This window comes from Porites lutea, chromosome 9, assembly GCF_958299795.1.
Source record: "Porites lutea chromosome 9, jaPorLute2.1, whole genome shotgun sequence".
NCBI classification, from domain to species: domain Eukaryota; kingdom Metazoa; phylum Cnidaria; class Anthozoa; order Scleractinia; family Poritidae; genus Porites; species Porites lutea.
The window spans coordinates 7,050,873-7,071,375 of record NC_133209.1 but is presented as its reverse complement, the minus strand read 5'-3'; the positions used below and the strand labels follow the sequence as shown (position 1 = coordinate 7,071,375).

Below are 20,503 nucleotides of genomic sequence, written 5' to 3'. Positions count from 1 at the left end.
ACAACGACGACGATGGTGATGATGATGACGATAATGATGAGAATGATGCGACACGGTAATTGTAGAAGAGAATATAGCATTTTGAAAAGTCATGAGCCCATACAGGTTCAGTAGTTTCTGCACAAATACGTTTGTTACCCGATTTTGTTTTGTTTTGTCCAAACATCGGAGATAATCTTTTCAAGTGAGAATGTAAGATCGCGGAAGTACATTTTACACAGTCACGTATATTATATAAGTATATTATATTATTTAACTTTGGCAATTCGGTGAAGTCAGGATAACATCGTTTTTCTTTCCAGATGCCTTTAAATATAATTGTTTGATTTCATTTCCATTATCAGTAGACTTCATTTATAGATGCCCTTCATTAAAGGCTGACGATTTAGCTTTATTTTAGACCTTAAGATACGGTGTATCTTAACGTCACTAATATCCTGAACGCTTTCGCGATAAACGCCCAAAAGAATGAAAGCCACTCTATGGTGTTCTCAGTTTTCTTTTTCTTTTGACTTGATATTTGTATCGTTTATATTACACTCCTCGTTTTGTTGACGGTGAGTGCATTTTAAAGTGACCTGATTCTATTAAAGGGGACAATCTTATGGCCTTTTTGTCGTTAAATATAGTTTTCAAACAATGTCATCGCCATCTTCGGTGTTGGTGTTCTTCTGACATCCCTCTTCTTGTTTAGCTGTAGTACGAGATGTACGTAACCTGTCACTGCTGCTACACCCAGGAACCGTTTTTTTTTTCTACCTGGAGCTATTTGGCTAACGACGTGTTTGGTGTGTGGTATTCAACGAGTCCATTTTAATATCTGCCAATTTTCAACTTCTCATGGTCTTGTCGTTCACCATGTTTGAAACAGTTTCATCTCAATTTTTAGCGAGCGTTTCTCTGTTTGTGGTATATTGTCCCTGTACGCTTCCGTTTCTCCTTCTAGTGATGCTGAACTCAGCGACAGTTGTCTACAACTTTTACAACTCTACAAATTGGTTGGCTTGTGTCAGTTGGTACCTACCAACTTGATGGCCTCGACTTGGGACTTGTTCACCGCTATCAGTATGCTGATGAACTTTGAATCTCTAAAGTCACGACATCACTGTTTGCATATCCATAACTTCTCTTGCGCTCTCTTACGGGTCTAAATAATTATGTTTTCTCTGTTCTGTATCTACTACTACATATTCGCTTTTAGATCCCTCTACCATCCATCTATCTCGTTGCTTGATGATAATAATCATGATGGTGAAAACGATGTTGAGGATGAATAAAACTTGTCAAGCGCCGCTTGCCAAGAAGGTGTTCAATTTGTACCAGTTAGCCACCCCTCCGTGGCCACACCCTCAACACCAAAAACTCTTCCCACAGACGATGCTGCGTATTCGAATGCTTCCTCGCCGTCTTGTCCCAACATTTTACCTTAGAAGAACATTCTATTGATTCCCCTTTTTCAGTGGCACTACCATGAAATCCACAGATTTTTGAATAGGGCCTGTGTTAGCGCCGTGCTTAAGCTTGCCGTTCTTCTTGATAGCGATATAGAATTCATGGGTCATGTTTCCCGAGTTCCTGCCACTGTACTTGTAAGAGGTATACGTGTGGAAATGATTCGGTCCTAACGTTTCTCTAAACAAGCATTCGTCTGAGGGATGAGCCTGAAGGTGGAGAGAGGCAAGAATTAGCATTATTTGATCGAAGGGCTAATATACATGCCAACTGATGAATAGAACGGTACCTGATTGACTAACTTATTGATTCACAGATTGTTTCCCTGTTTTTTATTTTCGCGAAAATGTTACCTGGTTTGACTAGTTAAGGTATTTTGATGAAAATTGTACCGAACGGTCGATATCTCATATCAATCGTTTGAGTCTTAGTAGACATGAGGTCTCACTGAATGGTCGTACCATAGTGCTACCTTCTACTGACGCAGAAAAAAGACCCACATGGCAGGTTTGCGTAACCGATTTTGAGCCTGAAAAAAGTTAATTGAAGACGCTGTTCTACTGTTGTCTTCCTTGTGTAGAATCCATAAACACGATATATGCAGTCTTCACCTTGAAAAACTCTCCGGACAAATGTATACTCCAAATCAAGGGCAATTTTATTCACATTATCTGCCTCTACCGTTCCATCGATGTAACGCATAACGACAAGCTAATAATTTAAAAGTCTGTCCAATACTTATTTCCTGTCATATCCTAGGAAGTACATTACAGAGTCAGCAAATGATGTAACTCACCATAACATGTGGTATTCCCTTGCCGTTCATACAGAAATAAGAATTCGACGCCACGCCTTTGAGTCGCACCACACTTGTTCCCATTGACTCCATGTCTAGTAGAGCTGCAACGAAAGATAGAACAAAACTGTAAGTGTTTCTAGTATCGCTCCATGTAAGGAAATGGGGATTTCGGAATCAGGAAAATTTTTGCTTGTGGAATTCCGGAAATTTGTGCTTGTAGGATCCGAAGTCCTGGGCCTACAAACCAATCCGAAATACAGCTCAAGGAATCTGGAATCTCACTAATGATTGGAATCCGGGATTCAAAGTCCACTGACAAAACATCCGGAATCCAGTACCTAGAATCCGGAGTACAATTCGTGGACTCCAGAATCTAAGACTATCTTGGATTCCCTCACATGCATGGGGTGACTAGAGGGACAATACCAACAGTTTTCGGCTGTGGTCAGAGGGTTTGAGCAGTGTATTTTATCATTGCCTGTTACCCCTAGAGCGAAGCTAATTCGGTAATTATCTGGTTGACTACACAGAAGCCCTCTTTTTGCGTTGGTCTTGAATGCGTGTGAAGCTTGCGTGCTTTTCAGAGTGCTCTGAACTTAACAAGCAGCGACTTAGGGGAGAAATAAATCCAAAGTAAAAATAGAAATGTCAAAATTTTAAGTGATATTTATTGCTTTTTTTTTGAGAAACACATTTTCAGTCTCACGTTTTTTTATGTTTTGCTTTTTTTAAAAAAATATAAACAGCTATTGATTCTGCGAGAACCCCAACAGAGTCGTAACTAAAGCAAATATATAAAATTATATATATATATATATATATATATATATATATTGTTGTTTGGCATTCATGTTATTTTTTATTTTTTTAACGAATGTTGATCCGGCTTTGTCACCCTGGATAGTTGTTGTTTGTCATTCTGGATATTACTGTTCAAAGGAAAGCAGTATTTATTTTTGTACAATTGTGCAATTTCTCCTTTTATTGATGTGAATATACAATATACAATATAGTGTACTCCTTTACTTGTTTATTTTGTTTTGAAATATAAATTTCAATTGAGCCGCTGTTGTAGGAATTGAATGGTCATTTGTGTTACTTGAGGTATAGACAATTAAACCAATTCACTGTCTTGTAGAACTATGCTCTTGTGTTAAAAGGGCAGTGTAACGGCTACCTTGTTGATTTTGTTTTAAGTGCCATTTACGCGTCTTTACTTGCTATGAAACTTGTGAAATTAACTGTGAATGACAAAATCAGTGCTTTGTGTAAAAAAATATATACATATCAGAGGCACCTAAAGACTGTTTTCTGTGAAAACAGAATTTTTTTTGTGGACGGCTAAAAATTCGAGATGATTTTTCCACTCATGTACAATTTTCAAAGCTTATCTAATAAATTCCCTAGGAATTAATTTTCGCATTTCACTTTCCCAAGTTTAGACTATTTTTCGTAAGGAAAAAGAAACCCCAAAATTTTCGGACTCAAAAATGCGGTGAAGAGAGAAATCAGAAAATGTCTCACTGTCGTAGTACGTCAAATTGCATCTAAAAATTTTCGAGAAAATAATACTCAAGCCCTTATAATTTCAAAAAGACTTAAGTTCCCCTAGGATGACCGAACAGATGCAAATTTTATATCGTCGCTTAGAATACATTTCTAGAGAACTAATAGCCTAAAAAGTGTTATCAATGTATTTAGGAGGAAACCGTGGGTGCCCCTCAAATATGTCTCCCAAGCATTTGTGAATTTTAAAAAACTGTCAAGCTAACAAGTTTTCAAAAACCGAAATTGCAATCCGTTTCAATCTTCTTTAAGTTTATCCACCCTCGTTTCCTTTTTTATTTGCTGTATCATTTATACCTTGCTCTAACTTTTTGAGTGGTTATTTTAATATTTCACTCAATTTGGTAGTCTTCCCTCTGTTTGAATTTGATAAATTTCGTGACACAGGGTTGATTTCCAGTGTCGCGTAATTTTTTTACGTGCGTACGTACGTAAAATTCGCGTTCGCAAATAAAATAGAGGCAATGCATGAAAGGTCGCTCGTATAAGCGTAAACGTTGAACCTCGCTCAATTTTATTTACGTGATTAATATTTACGTGCGTTAATGTGCGTAGCCAAAAACGCGTCAGTGGAAATCAACCTTAACTCTAATTCCTTTATCTCCCATATGTGAGTTTGGCTAATTATAGATTATTTATCCCAGTTTAGCTTTTTATTGCATCGTGTAATCGCACACAGCGTTGATATCCTGGCACATTTCACGATGAAACGCGATATAAATACAATGATTAATGGTCGATTAGGTTGTTAGGCTTATTAACTCCTACTGGGAATATATGGAGAAGAGACCACGTGGAAAGGAATAATAGTGCCTTGAAGTAGGATTAAGAACTTTGATATTGTGTTTTCATGTTTTCCGTCCTTAGTATCCAGGGTTGGCAAGCGCGAGTAGTAATATACTGCTGTAACCGAATTAATTTAGCCAATACCCAAATTTCTCTCAAAGTTTCTCCATATATCAGCGACCTAAAGGAACGGTGAAACTGGCAACAAAAACTGACGTCAACTTGTTTTATAATATTGCTGCAAAACTAGTTGAGTAGTGATTTTCCGCGTTTTATACCACCCACGAATCAAACTTGTCCAGCATCAATCCTTTTTGCAACAAAATCTGCACATGTTGCGTGTTTTACCGGCCTCAAGGCAAACTTGTTTTGCAACAAGTTACGTAAATTCTGTGTATAGCGCGACTCTCGCGTAATTTTAACCATTCGCGCAGCTTCCAACAAACTGATTTGTTGCCAGACAGGTTTGAACGTTGGTTGTAAAACGCATGATATAGCTTTCAGCTCGTCTTGAAATATTTCAAAAAAATTGCACGTTTTTTTTGCCCATTTTTCCGCAGCTTAACGGAAACGAAATATACCGTATACCCCAAAAAAGAGGAATTGTTTTCAGGTGAAAAATGCCGCATAGCCAATTTATATATAAAAAAAAAACAACAACAACAACAACAAAACAAAAATGTGTAACGTATACTTAATATCCCGGCCTCAAATAAATTCTAAATCGTTAAATTCCATGGAAAAGTACCCTTTAAATGGTTTCACCGGGAAAAGTTTACGCCGGGAATTCAAATTACAAAAACAAGAAAACAAAAACTAAAAAAGGGAAAGAAATGTGAGGGTTTTTTAATGAGGACGCCGATGTCTCAAATTCAGTTTTCTTTCAGAGATTTTACGTATCTTCTGATCCAATAAATACTGCAGCTTTCACTTCACGGGCTATTCAATCGCTTTAGTACACTCTCTGAGCAGTGCGTTTGACAAGAATAACATGGTGGCATCGGATAAACAAGGGAAAACCTAACGAAAATAGACGCCCTTGTACAAAAAAAAAAAAAAAACGAAAAAATGGCCATTCTATTTACGTTAAAATTTTTCTCACGTATATAAGCACTCATGCACAAGTAGTTTTGGTATTATGTCACTCAAGGCAGGATTGTTAGTTGAGCATGAAAGGTGCTACAACACCGTTTAAACGAAAATACTTTGGGCCTGTTATTTAAACGGAGTTTAGGCCGTTTTTAACAGAACTGCGTGCTAAGCCATTTTCAGTTTGCTTACCGCTTTTATCTAAACACCATTTATCGTGCACAGTTTCAATAAAGCATATAGCGTAGACTGGAAAAGCACTAGCCTGATTAGGTCCAATGATTTCGCTTAAATAACCGACCCTTTGGTTTCAGATCCGACTATGCATCATTTAGTCTGAAGTCTTAGTCCCTCTTCACATTGTCTTTAGTGGTTAGTATTCTTTCTGCATGCTTTCGCATGCAGTGGCAATCGGCTACTGTATTTCTCAATCGCACTTCTTATAAACTGCACTGATACCTTTTTAAACAACTCAAGCCCTTCGACAGAGCCTAACTGACGGGCCTGACCGTTCCCGTCGCAGTAATGAGAATTTCACTGTTAATCAAAACTATCCAGCCCGATCAGTCAAGTCCCAAATAGTACGCACGAAGGAGATGGTTTTTCAGCAAAAACCCTTGGAAAAAGCCGATTTCATTCGCTAACTGACTAGTCCGGCAATGGTGCGGCCGGCCAGTTCTGACAAATGGAAAGCTCTCTTCGATTTACCGGAAATAGCTAAAATTTCAACCGGAAAAAGAAGCGAGAATATCAAAAAGGAAAAAAAAAAGCATCGCGATGGCGAGACGTGTGGCACTTGTTTATAATTCAAAGATCATTAAATTATTAGTTATGTTAATATATTAGCTTTCTAATGCATGGCTTGAAATTGAGCCCAATATTGGGTTTTGTATTCTATATTTGCGCGTATAAGAGCGTATATTTACGTATATTTATGCGCGACGTGAGAACTCTAAAGAACCAAACATCAAAACATGATGAATCATCCTTCGAAATTCCAAATCTGAGGTGGTGCGTGTTCTATTTTTGGCTTTTGGATACTTCAAGTACCTTAATTGAGAGCCGACATAATTTTACTCCTTTGCGAAACAGCTCTAAAAATATCTTACGACAGAGCTAAGTTAATTTAACCAGCGTGCGCCTCTTTGTAAATAGTCTTACAAGTGTCAAGACGTATATCAATAATTTTCCTTTGAATGTTGTCTGCTAAAACGCGCAGTAGGTCTCCTTGTGCGAGTCACGCGATAAAGGAATGCCAAAAGGTTTGATTTTATTACGTTTTTTTAATACAACTCATTCGCTAAGAGGCTCGCGCACTGAAACGATCCTGCGGTTTGTGGGGAAGTAGTTATCCACTTCGGAAGCAGATTTACGGATTTCGAGTAGTTCTAACTTGGTTTCCGTTTCCTAATCTCGAATATTATTTACTTTTGAGACGAAAGCCCCATCAAAGTAAGCCCTCACTCTTTAATAAGTGAACAGACTAGGCTAACTAAGCCTTTTCGCAGCGACACCAAAGACTCGTACCACAGTATTTTAAAATGAGATTAAGACGTTTACGCATTTGCGTGGGATGCTGTTTTCCGTTTTTAAAATGTATATATTTTATCAAATATACGGCCCAGTGGCGCGCCAGTGTAATTCTGTGTCGCCCTATATCCCGGAAAATTGCTGCCAAACAACCTGTAATATAGTTGTGGTTTCCTTGTTTTTCGACTTCTTCCTTTCTCCAGATAATAAAGGAAGGAAAAGAATACACTTTACGTCATATTTCCGATTCTCTGCCTGAAGAAAAAATAATGCTCCCTATCCTTCCGGAAACAATCTTTGAGCGGTTCAGTGCCTTCACGAGAACCCTCTTCTGCCTCCAACACTTCGCTTGACTACAGGAGGTCTAATTTTTTTGTTAGCGATGGGGCGCGACCGATCCTGCAAACGCCGGAAATGGATAAACAAATAAAGATTAATAAGGTTCACTGTTTGTTTGGTGTTAGTGCGGTTCCGGGAAACCCGAGTTTCAGAACTCTTGCGTCACGGTTTCAGTTAAAAAATAAAAAGGATATTTCCTTGGGTCGGAAGGATATTCTCTTGGAGCGGTTCCGATCGCTCGTTGTAGACCTCACACGATCTTTTACTCTATTTTGGAGCGTGAGCCATCAATTTCACAGACGATTAGTGTAAATTGGTCACAAAAACTGCAATTGCTTAATTAGCCAAGTTTCTTTTGATCTTGTGTCGTTATATTGCGTATTAAATTGGCTCTCTCCAAACAAGGAATAGAGGAAGTCATTTTCGATTTTCTCCGGTCCACTTGATCAGACTTGATCGTCTTTTTTTGTAATCATTTAAATTCTAGAGGACGACCTTACTAGTGAACATGAACGCAACTGAACTTGTTGTGGCAAAATTAGCATGACTTATTACTCGGCGTTTGTTTTGCTTCGTGGTTATGTGTTTGACTTCTTAATTGCAACTGTTTTGCTGGAGGTTATTACGTCTTTGTGTTGTGTAGTGTCGATTCATTATCATTACTTAGCCGTCCGCTAAATGCCTTATTACGATGTCAGATCTTGGGCGCAAAGACTCCAGTTACTATCCGGAGTCGTATTCGAGACTTTAAATTGTGACTTAACGTTCTGCTTGCTTGAAATTCGTTTCATTGATTGTAATGTTAAGTAGCCAGGTCTCTGAGGGTCATTCGGTGGGCTTTGAGTTGCCGAATTTACTTGTCAATGAGTGACTTATTTCTTGCATAAATTCTTCAAACGATTTTTGAGTCCAGAAGAGGAATAAGTCTTAAAAGATAATCTCTGTGCAAAGGGACAAGGGCGTAGGGCTGTTTCGTCGCTTCGAAATATTGCAGCGATCGATTAACAATGTAGTGACGCAGGATTTTGATGACTGGCGCGTCACATGGTTGAATGAAGACCCTAGTCTCACACACCGTTTAATGGAAGCAACATTTACTCTGAACAAACTTAAACTACTTCGCGATGTTAACAGTCTGGCAGTGCGTGGGGTTTATTTGCCCCCGTCGTATAAAGTAGGTACACACCACCGTCTATTCTAGTGTTTCGCGCCGCGTCAACAAAACACGCTCTCGTGAAATGGACGTCTACTTATCCCTGTGTGCTAATTTACATTGTTGACGGAACCAAAACATTGTGAACAGTCGAGTTATGAAGCGATTACGTAAATGCGGCTGATTTTGAATTATTCCTCGCTAACCCATACTTACTGTTCCTATTGTTGAAGTTTCTTGTACCTCTCAACCGTCGCCCCTCAGAGACTTGAAGAAAGAATCCGTTCTTGTTGTACAGGCGTACCCTTCTCGTGAATGTTGGGAAGCTGAGAATTTTCTGCACATCAATCGCTAGGTTCTGTTGCACATGTGCTGTAACTGGAGGTCTGCTTGAACTTGTTTTGTTAGAAACCTGTTTTAACGGCAGAGCCACGGACAAACCTATATATAGATATGCGATGGTGACCCAAGTTACCTGTGGTGTATTAAAAGACAGACAAAAGATTATTATAACGTGTTAATAATTTAAGCAAACTGAGGGAAATTACTGGTACGTCCGCCAATAGGTTAAGGTGTGAAAAATTATATAAAGTCGGACAGACTTTTAAGTTAATAAATTATAGATTTCTACTTAAGATGCGTTGTCCAAAAATTAAGCGTGTTGAGTTGTCAATTGTATTGTCTGCCGAGAGAAAAAAAAAAGATAAAATTCTTACCATAATTGTTATCGTATCCATCGCAGAACCTGTCTTCGTTTAGTCGCCTCAGAAAATGTAGCCGCAAATTATGTGGAAAGGATGTCATTATTGTTTTATGACAATTCCATGCTTTGGTCGATCTTAACAACTTAATTTAAACGGTTCATTATAATAGTTATATCGTGGTTATCCATTATTCACAAGGAAGCAGGCACAAGTGTACGCAGCGGGTGAAAAGGCCTCGATGCTTGCACGCGCGATTCACTCCAAACTGACCGCGATATTGTCGGGTGTAATTGCTTTGTGCCGGCCTCAAAAAAAGTATTTAAAATGCCGACACTGTCTTTTGATGACATTTTTAGGGACTAGCCCTTTATTACTGAGCAATCATATTTCTATATTGCACTATCTCAGGATAGATATAAATCAAATAGAAAAATCTGGAACCCCTTAAGACTTTTAAGTACAGCTGTGTGGATAGGCAGCGAAGTTTGCCTCCTGAAGGCGGTTGCGGTTTGATTTCGGTCAAAGAAAGGTTCATCGTTTTGAAATAGTTGAAATTCTTTGCTCGTCTTAAGCACTCCTTTTTTCGGCGAGTGAACAAAAGCATTAAGTCACTGAGAAAACATCATAAAAGCGCTTTGAGCCACTTCCGTAGCCTTTAAGAGCTGCCCTTCAAAATTGTACACACAAGAGAATTGCTTTTAATTTCTGCTTACAACCCAGGTGTTAGTTTGTATGCAGACTCAAAATAGCTAAACAGTGAAATTTATTTGCAACGAGCTGAGGTGTTTTTTTTCCCATTTGGGCTGTAACGATGTTAGGTTGAATAACACGGGCCGGCATTTTTGGGAACAAAAAGACTGAATTACTTTCTGTTTATAAGCAACTCAGTCTCGGAGGCGGGGTAGTGAAATGAAAATCACGTTTTGCGGAGTAAGGTCCAACTTCATGGTTACTTCCAGAAATTTGCGACACCTTCTGTTAGACAAAAGCTCTCTTTTGTGATTTCTACACTTCCAGAATACTGTTAATAGATTTGTGGCAACAAGAGTATCTCTTGATTCAGAAATTATGCAAAAATGCGTTGTGTCTATACCTAGAATGTAAGTAATTGGCCTCGCGAGACGTGCTAAAAATACCAAGAATTCGTTTTACCCCTTGTAAACATTTCACGTTGCCATAGCTCCAGCTTTGAAAGTCGTCAGTGCTGTGTTTGGGGTTGTATTATGGAATGGAATTAGTGTAGACCAAGTGCAAAAATGCATGATCAAACTCGAACGTTTTGAACTCCAATCCTTGCCGTAAATTTTGCATTTTTCAGTACTACACGGGGTATCTCATCTGTATTGATGTAAGCGTAAATATAGATTTCAAAGTAGGGCAGCATATTCAAACTGGTGCATGTATCTATTTTTGGAAGAATGTGATGTAGCCTTGTCAGTCAGTGTTAAATCTCTCTGCCATCGACATCATTTTTACACCATGAGTTGGTCAAGTCAGTTAATTGGCTTTTCGTTGCTCCGCTTCCTATATCACTAAAATACTGAGTTGCAATGGCAACGACTTATCAACATATGTATTCCGATCTCTCGTAGCTTCACACACATTATAGCGACGGCTGTTTCATTCAGTAGTAAATCTTGTGTGCTGCTTTCTACCGTTGCGAACTAGAGCTCTACGAAAAGCTAAAATCTTATTCGTTCTTCCTGGCACGAAGCTCTCTATTCACTTCGTGGATAGTGTCCATTTTTTCTCTTATTTATTTATTGTTTTCTCACCCAGTCTGTTAGCTGTTCCGAGAACTTGGCTTCTTATCAAGACACAATCTAAATTGGGTTCGTTTCAGTTTTACTTCTTGTTTTGCTGTGTCATGCAAATGACACAAAAGAACTGTCAGCATTGTTTTTTCAATCACTCAGGAAAGGTCAGACGCCAAACGAAAATTCTGTGACATCATCTTTAAATTTTACAATTTCTACCTCCACCCCCACCCCCACCCCCACCCCGCCCACACTTTTGTGCGTGATCTTACGCTACATGATTGGCTGAAAAAAAATTCCCGCCAAATCTCTCTCAATAAATCAGGCGCAGAACAAGCTTGTCCGACATTTTTCCCGCGCTTGATTCTGTCTTCTGGCACTGGCTTAGAGTTTATTGGCTTTGTGGTTTCACTATGTTTTGACAAATACTTCTGTAAATTTGCATCCGATCAAATGGTATTGAGCTAGTATTAAATAGGTTTTTCGACAGTCTTGTAAAAACTGGTTACATATCATGTATTTTACTAGTTGATGTGGTTCAGTTTCTTTAAACCCTAGTACTTTGGATTTGTAGCCAGACTCGTCCGCAATTCACGTTTGCCGTTCAACTTAATTCCGTATTCATGACACAAGTTAACTGTAAACTTTCGGCGCATTGCAACAATTTAAGTGGAAGCTCGCCGACACTATGTCCCTATAATGTCATTGACTCGTGTAATTCGTAAAGTTTCACAGATAAAAGCTAATGACGAGATGACGATAGTTTGAAGAAAACTCTGCGTGAAAAGGTTTTAAAAGAGCTAGATTTCAGTATTAATAGCATGGTCACAATAGATTCCTTCCGAGTACTTGAAAGTTTAGAACTGTATGGAATGTCTATGTTATTGACTCTTGGGTTGAAAAGATAAATATATTAAACTGGAATGTTGTCTCCGCAGAATTTAGAAGCAAAAGGAGTTCTGGAATTCAGTTACGGAAGCGCTATCTGACGCCTGAAAATTTAAACTGGTTAATACTATCAACGACCCCATTCCATTGCCTAGTCCTGTACGGCGTTTTCCAAGGCCATCTCGCTTAGTTTGTCAGTGGACGGCGCTGTCTGCAAAGACTGATAACAGCACGAGTAAAGACTATTATGTGCTGCAGGTTTTTTTAGTATTGTCCCTAGAACAAATGGAAAAATGCATTCCCTTTAAGCAATGAAGATAAGAGGTTGTACTTCAAAAAATCCTAAATTCACAGTTAAGACTCAATGTCAGTTTTCAAACTCGAATGTATCCAGTGCCAAAGAAAGATATAGTTCTAGGTTTCTTCAATGCATGGTTACACTGTTGGAAAGTTAGCGTAACATCACAGCGACAAGGCGCTTTCTTCCTGCTAACATCAAGAAAAGCCTAAACATGTTTGTTAACCGCGTTCTAACCTACCTTTTCAAGCATGATCCGTTTGCCTTTACATTTGTCTTGCTGCTGTCAGCTTTCTCGTTGTGTAAAAACCATGGCCACTAGAAAATACAACAATAGATTAGTTTAATCCAGTCGAAGTCACTTTATCCACTTGCATTCTTTGTTTTAACTTCACTGTCTAATCCACACCTATCGAAAGCTTTCTGCAATTCGCTTTCTTGTGAAAGTTCATGTTCTACACCGCCTCTTACATTTCAGCTATTCAGTAATATGGCTGAGAGAATTTATCGGGTGTGCCATTTATATAATAGCGTGTCTTTCTTGAACAAGGATGCGACATCAAATCGTTTGTCAAGTGAAAATCTCGCTAATTAGGTGGCGCAATTTTCCTTAAGTGAAAAGCTTCACGGAAACATTACAAGCAAGGCGCGACAAATGTGAACCGGAAATGTGCCTTAATACCCTTTAGCACCTCTTATAGAATACACAAAAACATCGTTTTGTACGAGAACCCAGACTCAAACGTTTGCCGCCAAAAGTCGGTATCTTTGAAGTTTCCGTGACAACCAGTGTTTGAATGGTACCATTGCTTAGCTATGTTTTGCTTTACGATTGTGCGTACAATCTATTTGAGTTGAAAATGCCTCCTTAACACATCATTGAACCGTTTTCTTTGTGTTCCCCGCCCCGCCCGTTGCATATTACTCGCGCATGCGTATTGTGCCCTTATGGAGCTACCTTGACAGCCCGCAGTTATTGTACAACTGAGTGTTTTCAGATTTACTTCCACCACTTAATATGGCGTCTCAAAACCATAAGAGTATCTTTCTATTGACCATCTGTATAGCAGCCATAGCAGGATTCTCTGGTAGCATTAAAATTCTATATTTCTCTTCATTTGCCGGAAATCAATCAGTTTCGAGGGTTTACAAATCAAACAAGCGTAGTCTATTAAACTGAAAGTATAGAGGAGTTTTTTCTCGTTGTCAGTTAACAATCCTAAATATCTTAGCGTCCTAATTTTGTCGTCCTTGTCAGTACGTTGTCGGTGCTCGGCACGTAGTGTTGTTTGCAGTTCTATATATGTTAGATATAACGCTTTTTCCGGTCGGTTTGCTTATCTTTATCACACGGTCTGCTTCAATGATTTGGGAACAACTACAGGGCCTTGCTAGGGTAGCCTTGCACCTCAGTAAGTTTCTGTTATTAAACGCCTCTGATTTCTAGACATTTTGATTAAAATTGATGGGTGTAGTTTCCAAGATGTGTGTACCAGTTTTCGAATAATGATTTTCTATGAGCGCTCATTTTTACGAGGACGCTAAAATTGCACAGGGACGTTGAAATTGTCAGATCAGTTTCCAGTACGAGCCTTGAACGAGTCCAAAGTCCCTTGTAAACGGTTTCAACGTTTTCTTTAAATACCGTTCGCTCAAAGTTTGTTAAAAATGTTGCGACCATATAAATAGATCGTCCGACATTTTTAAACGTTTAGTATAAATTTTTGAAAGCTTCTTGAGTTAGCGTGTTGGAACAAAACTCTAAATGGTTTTCACTTGTCGTACAATATTGCTTTGACATTTTTCCAACTTTTGTTTAAGAAAAAAATAGGAAATGGTGAATCGTTTTCGCGGGCTGTCAGATGTAATTGCAGCCTAATTTAGTTGTCAACCGACTCAGAACCCTCTTTAGAAAACAATGCTTGCCACATCAGAGTACGGCGGCAGTGTTAAGATGCCGGACAACAGAGTAAAGTGAAACAATTCGAGAGTACTAATAAGGTGACGTTGGTGATTTTTCGATAATTTGAAGGTTTGAAGGCCCAGATATAGGGAAGCCATGCTTGTCAAGATTGCTCTAGCAACAAGAATTACGAGGACCATACCTGGCGAGTAAAAGAGTTCCAAGTCAACGGGAAAGTGTTCTTTCTTGAAAATGTTCCTTCAATTTCCCATGAACGATATCCGAACGGGTGTGGAACTGCATATGTTCTCTTCCACATATGTTTTGCGCAAACTTCAACTCTGTTTTCTGACCGTCGGCGTCTTTGTTTCTTTAGTTATTCTTTAAAACAGTTTCCAGTTATACAACAAAGTAAAAATGAGCTGGTTTCGTTTTCCTTTGTTGAACAAACAAAACCAGCGTCCTCGGAAACTTTGTGTTACGTCAAAACTGCTTTGCCAAACTTCCGACAATACCCGATCTCCCCACTGTATATCCCGAAACTCCGTGTGAAAGCCGCCGTATCGACCCGGCTCCGACTGTTTAATCCCAGTTGCTTAAAAGAGTTTAAAAGGAATCTTAAACCACTTGCTGTTTATCCCACTAATCCGCAGATGATCAAATATAATTGATGGAAAATATGACGCGCATTACATGAAACACGTAAAATTTTCAAATAGCCAATTCTTATCAACTTGTTATACGTCGAGAAGACCGCAAGCAAAGTGTTCATACACCCTAAACTAAACTAAGGTCTTTTCAGCCAATCAGAATTACAATTTAGAAATCGTGACTTTTCCCTGCGCTTAGAACTGCTTTGAATTTGGATTGGCTAACTCCAATCGTCGGGCATTGATTAGCGTCAATCACAACCTATTTTGGGCCTTTTTTTGTTTTATTGTTTCGTTAACAAAGCGCTATTAAATTTGAGTGAAACCTCTTGCAACTGGTTACAACAAACCAACAAATGGAAATAAAGAAACTTCATCCACTACCAAAACAATGTTCATGATAGAGAATAATATTTGAGGACATGAACTATAAAGCCAACTTATTATTTCAGTCAGGTAGATTAAAGAGATGAAAGGAAAAACTAGGCAGTAGTCCTTTATGGTGATGAAGAGTGGACAGGTAGCCTTTTAAGGTATCTTTGTTGCTAAGATTAGTGTTTGAGTACAATACAGAATATTCGGGAACTTAATTGTACGTAGCAAGCGGAACATCCTTTCTTCCGGGCCTTGAGACCACGAAAATGTTTTTCTTCGTCCCCGTTTTCTTTTTTGTTGTTTTTAACTTTGTGTGTGTGTGTGTGTTTTTTTTTTCTATTTTCCATTTTCATTTTTTTTAGTTTTGCGACCGCTTTGAAAATTTTTATCGCGTACGCACGTAAGAATTACACGATAGTGGAATCCACCCTACGTTGTGATAATCACAAACCCAGACATAACTCAGTGAGATGAAATCAGTTGCTTTCCCTTGAACTGACAAAAATAGCACTTTAATTTTGGCTTCAGTTGGCGCTATTCAATCAGTAGTCCGTCTGACCTTACATTTTCTGCAACTGACCCCAGATTTATCAAAATTAGTGCCGGAATTTATTCCTGTATTTATTTATTTATTTATTTATTTACTTATTTATTTATTTGTGTATAAAATATATAATTTATTTGTTTGTGTATATTTTAATTTTATTGCGTTTGGTAGCGTTTTATCCAGCTGAATCCTATTTAGAATGAGGTCAAGCCATTTTTGAGCGGAATGTCATATCTCAAAACGCACAGCAACTGATAGTCACTAAATTTCACCAAATTGTGTTTGAAGAAGAAACAAACAGTTTTTAACCAGAACAAGGCTTTGCCTAAAAGAGGCTTCGAAAAACATTGTCGAGCCTCCATGTGCGACCACGCCTCGTAAGCGACCACCTCCTTAAGCGACTACCTTTTCAAACACTAGAATTTTCACAGTTTTAAAAAGCCTTATAGTTGGATCCTCTCGTAAACGACCACTAATCGTAAGCGAAGGCGATTACTTTTTGGGTGGTGATTTTCCATTGCTTTTAAGTTGCCGCTTGATTCGTGGTCTCATCTCTTTGTTCGCTGTATGTACTGTGCGTCTTGGAGTATTTTTCTGCGTTTTGGCCTATTATCCATTTGTTTACTGGGGAGCTTAAGCAACGACAAGGGCGACGGGAAAAAGAACGACAAAAAAACAATAGTTTTATATTCATTTGGCAAGACAACAACTTTGCACCTGCATCACGCTTTTTTGTACATTTCTCTACCGTCGTTGCACGACCTACGAGGTGAAAGTACCTAATTTCTCGTTTTGTCCAGGACGGAAGCACAAGCCAACAACTTTCTTTTTCTTTTCCTGAACTTTGATACAGTCCCTTAGAATTCAATTCCAAAAACATTTGCCAAATGATGAAATACGCGCGATTAACAAGATTAAACAAGATTGAAACAGCAGTTTTTTTCAGCCAGCTGTAGGCGCCTCTGCCCTACAGTGCCATATTTGCGCTGCTAACCCATGACGGTATTTCAGACAGTGTTTTATCAGGAGCCGATTAAATCGGTTCCTGGTTTTATATAATGTAGCATGAAAACCATATGCGTGTTGAGAACTTTTTAAATTCTTATATGGTCAGAGAACCCAAACTATCTGGGATTTCACCGGTCTACCACTGACCCCAGATGTTGCCGTTGTGTTGGAAAAATCCCAGATGCCGTTCTTGTTTCTGAGGTGGGAGACAGGAAGCCACGCAAAATTAATCAAGAGGATTTCAATCCTCTTGGTACCGAGCTAAAATGATCGCCAACCGATAAAACTTGAATTACATTTGTTGGTCAACGATCCCTGACTATCACAGAAATCTTCGACACCTCGGTAAAATTAAAACGCACCAGCCGATTTGTTCCCGACCATTTCAGACCATCGGAGATGTCTGCGACTCTGTGTTTACACTCAAGTCAGCAAAGTTCAGGACGACAAGGAAAGAGTGAAAATCAAATTGAATTCGTGAAAATTGCTGAAAAAATCCGTCTCGGACATCCTACGAGAGTTATTGGGCGAGGTCATGTATGGCCGGTTAAGGGGTGGGCGGAGGGTATAGGGTTCGAGTTTGTTCCTTGCAGAGAAATGCTTAGTGAGAGGTTAGTGTGATGGACGTACGACAGGATAAAGCAAATTAGCTTTCGTGCAAGAATCTTAACAATTTTTAAGTAAATTAGTCTTGGTCTAGTAGATACTAGTTTTTACAAATTCTTGTTTAGCCTCTTTGCTCACGAGTTCAAGCCACTAACAACATTCAGTACTGAACAATGAATTGAATAGCCAGAGGTGTATTCTCCTTTTGCTCTGCTTTAGTAGGCCATTACATAAGGCCAAAGTCGATTCAGTTAAATATCAAAATCAAAGTTCAGTTATATCTTTTATGCTATAGACCAACTGAGATGACTAGAGCATGCGTTACCGTACTTTAAAATTCATCTGACGGCAGGTTGTATAAAGTTAGTCATTGGACTCGCTTGCAACTATGGCAAACCCTAAGGGCCAGTCATTTAAATGGAGTTTAGCCAGCGTTTAACAAAACCGCGTTCTAAGCACTTTTATGTAAACACCTGTTATCGTAAACAGTTCCATGAAAACATACAGCGTAGACTAGAAAAGCATTTGTCTTCTTAAAATAACTCACCAAGGAAGAGATCTGGAGGTCCAAAGGTTTGTTAAACAGCGGTCTAAGTTGGACTTTAATTTCCTAGCCGTCAAGACTGCCAGTAGCCTACACAGGGCTTTACTCGGCTCATTGCTTTTTATTTAACCAAAAACGATGTATTCATAGACATGGAATTTAAGACATATTAGCATTCTTGTCGCTTTAGGTTTATATTGGCAATTTAACTTAATCGTCGTTTTTAACCTTAAACTATTGCTTATCCGTATTACAGCCTTTTTATCAAAGAAAAACACTCTGAGATAACACGTCGAAAGAAATCGTAATTCTTGAGGTACCGGTATGTATTTTGTAATATGTAGCAGTTTAAACCTGTAACACCACATTCTTTGCATGGCATGGCGGCGTATGGACGTGTAGGCGGGCGCCGCCGACCGCAAGTGTATTGCTATTGTCATGATCAACTTGTTCATCTAATCTCTGTATAAGTGATGATACATTCCGTTTTAGAAGCATGCAATATTAAGTCAAAAAGAAACTAAAAAGCACGTGTTTACTGAGACAATGATACCGACACTTTGAACCAACCGTTCTTTAAAATAAGGCCCGAATGTTAATAAAAAGTGGGTTCTTTGCTTGTATGAATGTCATATTCTTGGTGTGATGCCCAAGTCGGTCTTCGGTAGTATTCAGTTTAATTCAATTTGCTTCGGACTACCTTAGAGCATATTCGAGTTACCTCAGGAGGAATACCAGCACGGTAACACTTTCGGGAATTCGACAGCCTTCGTTTTAACTCCGTTTAGGTAAAATTTGAAATTGGCTTTGGACAACTTTAGACAAACTTCGAGAATTTTCTGTCAACTACAGATGAGTTTCGGAAGTGAAGGGAATTCAAAGAAATTTATACTACTAGGACACCTTTTGTTTTAATTTTACTTGTACCATACGAAACTAAAATAAGGACGACGATGACGATGAGTTTGATACATAACAGGAAATTCGTGATGGATTGGTGACATTGGTTCATGTCATTTTTAGTAAACGCTCGTGCATATATATAAAATGAGAACTTGTCATCTCTGCTGGGCGATTTCTCTCAGTATTATCTGCAGACAACGAATACATTTCACTTTGGGGTCGATCAGTTTAGAGTCTATTGCTTAACGGAAGTTAGAAAGTCAGCTGAGCAACGAATCTGCAATCTGACAAACCAGCGTATATCTGGTTGATTCCGAAGGGTTAGTACGGGTTAAGAACCTGGTTGTTCTGCATGGCTTAGTGCAAAACTGGATCCCAGTTTACTACATGTTACTACAGTCACTTGCAGTCACTATCTCTTATTGGACAACTTACTTCTCACTTAGGGCAAAAAATTGGGTTAGGGAAAGGGGTAGGCGGGCAGTTTCCCAGAACCTAAATTGATCTGACAACTCCACAAAGAAGACACTTTCCTTAACTCTTCCAAAGCGAATTCTTAAGGTTAGGCCCCGTCCACGCGAATCCGTTTTAGTTTGAGAACGGAGATTTGTTTTCCTCCGGTATGAAAACGTATCTTTTCTCCAGAGTGGAGATTTTCAAAAACGCTGAAGGTTTTCAAATACGATGATGTCGTGCATCATATGCTACTAGCATTACTCAGGCTCTGTGAGGGATGCTATTATGGTATTTCCATCGTTTTAGCATTTTCATGTGGACGGACGGATAAGTGTGGACGAGCATTTTTTCGGAAACGGAGGAAAAAAAATCTCCTTGTTCAAAAATATCCGGATACTTAACACTTAGTGCGGATGCTGGAAGAATGTCCCTCTTGAAAGTTTACTCTACTGCTGTGACCCGTAACGGGTTCAAGGCGTCCTCAAGATTCCTTATAACGTAGAAATCTATCTTAAAAACCAGCCGACGGGGGTGCAGTCATTAGGTTGGTTGGAATCTGGCTTTCTCTATTGAAGCTTGTCACGTTTTCTTTGCGGGTTACCTTTCATACATTCAACACAGTCACAGTTGCTTACGACACCACCTGGTTACATGGTCTATTGATTTTAAACACTCCCCCACTACGCCCCCTCTCCTGATGGTTTATCCAAGGTTTATAATACATTTTGCCAGACTTATTCTCCAACTCTTTGTTGATGGCCGGCTAACATTCGCGGGATTGCCTCGAATGAGGAGTATGCAATCTTTCACTGAAACTCTTACATCTAATAAAATATAGATAGAGCTACACTGCGCTCATAGCTCTCTAAAATACAAGGAAATGTTTCATAGTGGCAAAATTTAAGTTACATGAACTTGTATTGCTTAATTACTGTGGGCTTTAAAAAGTTACTCATGTGAGCCTACCTTACTATGACTTTAGCATGTCTTCAATCCACAGAACTTGGCCAATAAGGCGTTACACGTTTGTAACAATTTGAGAGCGTTGTAATGGCATACATAAACTCACCATACCAGATGTAGTGGCCTCTAATGAACTGATCGTGAAGCGATTAGAGGAGACTAGACTAGACGTGTTCTTTTTGCGTCA

General features: G+C 38.9%; 1 protein-coding gene across 4 annotated transcripts; it reads right to left on the bottom strand.

Annotated features, from left to right (window-relative positions):
- Positions 1-353: 353 nt before the first annotated feature.
- Positions 354-20,458, bottom strand: LOC140948546 (fibroblast growth factor 2-like). Of its 4 annotated transcripts, none has more exons than XM_073397799.1 (5): positions 20,320-20,458; positions 12,603-12,679; positions 8,931-9,189; positions 2,249-2,352; positions 354-1,661 (listed from the first exon to the last, which is right to left on the bottom strand). In XM_073397799.1, the coding sequence occupies exons 2-5, from the start codon at positions 12,612-12,614 to the stop codon at positions 1,440-1,442; spliced, it is 597 nt and encodes a 198-aa protein (XP_073253900.1). In that variant the 5' UTR covers positions 12,615-12,679; positions 20,320-20,458; the 3' UTR covers positions 354-1,439. The 4 variants fall into 4 exon arrangements, with proteins under 4 accessions (XP_073253900.1, XP_073253903.1, XP_073253901.1 ...); XM_073397802.1 differs by lacking the exon at positions 20,320-20,458 and adding an exon at positions 14,467-14,727; XM_073397800.1 differs by lacking the exon at positions 20,320-20,458 and adding an exon at positions 12,771-13,090.
- Between the last annotated feature and the right edge of the window lie 45 nt (positions 20,459-20,503).